Here is a 4,734-nt window from a genome sequence, read left to right as displayed (position 1 = left end):
TTACTTTTAAAATGAAAATTAATTTATTTTCTTAATTTTAAATATTCCAGACTTATCATATCAGTATCCGAACATGAGCATAATAGTGATCGAACTTGTAAAAATTATGCGTTGAACCCAACCACCATACATATTGAACCAACATAAATCTCCTGAACGATTAAAGGTATTCACTTATTTTAAAACTAAATGTATGAAATAATATTTGTCTATATACTTTTATAGCATAATTTGAATTTTCTAAAATCAATGATTCGAATATATCTTGTATCTATACTCTTAAAATACACTATATCAATTGATTGGGCTTAAATATAGGAAATTCATAATTTATAACCTTGCTGATATAAATTATGAATTTCCTATATTTAAGCCCAATCAATTGATATAGTGTATTATAAATTCATAATTTATAACCTTGCTGATATTATAATAACTATAATATTTGGGGGAAGAGTCTAGGGTTACAGCGGCGTGCGCCTCCGCCCATGCGCCTCCGCCCATCCACCATCGCACTGCCGTCCCCGACGAATCCAATTGTTTGCGGTTAGCCGAGTAGCGAGCAGGAAAGATGGGAGAACGGAAAGTTTTAAACAAGTACTACCCGCCGGACTTCGATCCGGCGAAAATTCCGCGGTTGCAGCAGCCCAAGGACCAGCAGATGACGGTGCGGATGATGCTTCCGATGAGCATCCGTTGTGGCACCTGCGGGAATTACATTTACAAGGGAACCAAATTCAATTCCCGCAAAGAAGACGTCGTCGGAGAGACCTACTTGGGGATCCAAATTTTCAGGTTTTATTTCAAGTGCACTAAATGCTCGGCTGATATAACATTCAAGACGGATCCTCAGAACTCGGATTACATTGTTGAATCCGGAGCGTCGAGGAACTTCGAGCCTTGGCGCGCAGAGGATGAAGAAACGGAGGAAGAGAAAAAGAAGAGGATTGCTGAAGAGATGGGAGATGCCATGAAATCTCTGGAGAATAGAACATTAGATTCAAAGAGAGAGATGGATATCCTTGCTGCTTTGGATGAAATGAAATCGATGAAGTCGCGGCATGCAACTGTGAGTGTAGATGCCATGCTGGAAGCTCTGCAGCGCTCGAATGAGCAAAAGGAAAGGAAGCTGTTAGAAGAAGAAGAAGCTTACATAAAAGCAGTGTTTCAGGGGCAAAAAAAGGCTCCTATTGTTCGAAGGATCGATGATGAAGATATAGACGATGACGATGACGACGATGATGAAGATTTGGAGTTTTTCCCTCTTTACGCTGTGGGATCTTCATCTCGCCCATCGAAGAGGGCAAAGGTGTCTGATGAAGATCTGTCTAAGCCAACAGATATTTTGACGAAGAACAGTGGCACTGAGGGCTCGAAGAATCAAGGTAATGCTGGTGTTGATGGGGCTTCTGATAGTGGTAAACCTGTTTTGAAGACGCCGTCCATCAAATTCTCCATCATCAAGAAATCCGCGCCACAATCCTCAACTATAGGCGTGGAGAATGGACAGCAACATGCTGAACCTGCCGCTGCTACGAGCAACGTATTGCAATCCTTATTCCAACAGTATGGAAGTGATGAAGACGAGTAATCACAATTTTTATAAGAAAAGAAAATGTAATATCTATATTTTTCATACAGATTTTATTGCTTTGTATGATTGTCAGATTGAAGTGTATTGATAAATTTAGTGAAAAAAATAAATAATAACTATAATATTTTAAAGGACAATAAACATCATATTATATTTTCTTCTTAAATGAAAATTAATTTTTTTCTTAATTTTTAATATTCCAAACTTACCGTATCAGTGTCCCGAACATGAGCATAATATTGATCGAACTTGTAAATTTATGCGTCGAACCCAACCACCATACATATTGAACCAACGTAAATCTCCTGAACGATTAAAGGTATTTATTTATTTTAAAACTAAATGCATGAAATATTATTTGTCTATATACTTTCATTCTTGGAATTTGTAGTTATCAATAACTTTATTAAAATACACTATATCAATTGCTTGGACTTGAATATAAGAAATTCATAATTTATAACCTTGCTGATATTTTAATAAATATAATATTTTAAGTGTACATAAACATCATGGTGAGATATAGAAAGATGGGTAGAGAATTTTCGGTAGATTATTGAGAAAACGTGTACTATACCTAGTTTGATCGATCGGAGAAGAACAAAGACGTAATTGGAATGCTAGAACACGAGAGAAAAACTATTGCTGTATTGAGAGTAAAAGATAGCGTAGGTTACAAAGCACGAGCTCATGACTTATTTATAGATTACATGGGAGGGCAAAATAGTAAAATCAGCGCCCGAACATGCGCCTTGCGTGGTCGAGGGTATGATAGTAAATTCGTCTTTACGCGGGAGATTTTCCCGTGCTTCTGGTGATTCCTCTGGCGAAAGCGGCTTCTCTGGCGAAAGTGGCTTCTCTGGCGAGTGTGATTCCTCTGGCGAGGAATGATTCCTCTGGCGAGGATGATTCCTCTGGCGGGTGCGATTCCTCTGGTGAAGATGATTCCTCTGATGAAAGCTACCTCGCTGCTTCCCGTGATTCCACTAGTAAAGGCATTCCCCTGCTCTACATATATTACTCCTCATCACATCATATTATATTTACTCTTAAAATGAAAACATATTAATTTTCTTAATTTTTAATATTCCAAACTTACCATATCAGTATCCCGAACATGAGCATAATAGTGGTTGAACTTGTAAAATTTATGCGTCGAACCCAACCACCATACTTATTGAACCAACGTAAATCTCCTGAACAATTAAAGGTATTCACTTATTTTAAAACTAAATGTATGAAATAATATTTGTCTATATACTTTTATAACATAATTTGAATTTTCTAAAATCAATGATTCGAATATATCTTGTATCCATACCCTTAAAATACACTATATCAATTGATTGGGCTTAAATATAGGAAATTCATAATTTATAACCTTTATGATATTATAATAACTATAATATTTTTAAGGTCAATAAACATCATATTATATTTTATTATTAAATGAAAATTAATTTTGTTTTCATAATTTTTAATATTCCAAACTTACCATATCAGTATCCCGAACATGAGCATAATATTTATCGAACTTGTAAATTTATGCATCGAACCCAACCACCATACATATTGAACCAACGTAAATCTCCTAAACGATTAAAGGTATTTATTTATTTTAAAACTAAATGTATAAAATATTATTTGTCTATATACTTTCATTCTTGGAACTTGTAGTTATCAATAACTTTATTAAAATACATTATATCAATTGCTTGGACTTGAATATAGAAAATTCATAATTTATAACCTTGCTGATATTATAATAAATATAATATTTTAAATGTCCATAAATATTATATTATATTTACTTTTAAAATGAAAATTAATTAATTTTCTTAATTTTAAGTATTCCAAACTTATCATATAAATATCCCGAACATGAGCATAATAGTCGTCGAACTTGTAAAAATTATGCGTTCAACCCAACCACCATACTTATTGAACCAACGTAAATCTCCTGAACGATTAAAGGTATTCACTTATTTTAAAACTAATTGTATGAAATAATCTAGTTCAACAATTTCAGATATCTAATTGTATGAACTTAAAAATGAATCGAATTTTATAATAAAATATATGTTCGGACGTTCATTAAAAATCCCGTGAATGTAAATTCAAATATTCTACAATTATAGATATTTTCAAAATGTATGTAACTTGTTATCGAATACAAGTTCAGTTCAACAAAAATGGTGATAAGTCTTTTTGTTGGAACTAATTTCTAAGTTAAAAAATATACAGTAGCATAAAAAAATAATGAAACCATTACAAACTAAAGAATGAAACCAACTAATAACGAATGAATTTGCATTTTTTTAGAATGAGCTTGTTGTTTTCTTCAACTATGAAGGTCACCAACCTGGAATATATAACAGCTATAGCATGCAGAATCGGAAGATGCAGATTTTGTGGGATATCATATTACTTTCCAAATTTCGTTCGTTATATTTTTACTATTTTAACCCTGCGAATATCAGATTCATTAAAATTAAGAAAGAAATTGATTTAAATAATTAATACATCTTGTAATCTGGTCCATTGATTGATTCATATCCAACGAACTAGATTAAGACTAAAGACTCTATATAGGAGTGTGTTCTTATGGAATGCAACCCTATATATATATCTTTTAAAATTGTATACATCCCAATATGTTTTCATTCTCTATAAATATACACCAAAAATCACATCTTTTTTTTTTTGCTATGGATCACAGTCATAATTTTTTTTGGAACTCCCAAAATATTTATCCATGCCTTGAAAATATCTCAAACTCCAAATATTTCATACAGTTTGAAATTGATATGAACTCTCAAATTTCAGCAAATATCACTCAATCTCCTATCCCCGAATATAACTAAACCTTTGATCTCTCAAAGCTAGCGTCAAAAGGTTCGAAAAATACGTACAAACCTTTTCACCGATCCACAAGAATGGACATAGCAAGAAGACATAACACTAGTATTCTTGGTGACATATCAACTAGTGAAAGCAGAACATCAGCATCCCAGATGATTAACTTAAACCGCTTGAGATCCCAGAGTGGAAGTGGGAGAAGATTTTCATGGATTTTGTGGTTGAATTGCCCAAAACAGACAATGGGTATCACACAATTTGGGTCATTGTAGATCGGCTTA

The 4,734-nt window shown here is 33.3% G+C and overlaps 1 protein-coding gene across 1 annotated transcript; it reads left to right on the top strand.

Moving 5' to 3' along the window:
- Window positions 1-425: 425 nt before the first annotated feature.
- Window positions 426-1,737, top strand: LOC130996684 (uncharacterized). Its single transcript, XM_057921984.1, has one exon. It carries the CDS (start codon window positions 572-574, stop codon window positions 1,589-1,591), a length of 1,020 nt encoding a protein of 339 aa, XP_057777967.1. The 5' UTR covers window positions 426-571; the 3' UTR covers window positions 1,592-1,737.
- Window positions 1,738-4,734: the final 2,997 nt, after the last annotated feature.

The sequence above is a fragment of the Salvia miltiorrhiza genome, chromosome 8 (assembly GCF_028751815.1).
Source record: "Salvia miltiorrhiza cultivar Shanhuang (shh) chromosome 8, IMPLAD_Smil_shh, whole genome shotgun sequence".
Classification (NCBI taxonomy): Eukaryota; Viridiplantae; Streptophyta; class Magnoliopsida; order Lamiales; family Lamiaceae; genus Salvia; species Salvia miltiorrhiza.
This window is presented reverse-complemented; position numbering and strand designations above follow the sequence as displayed.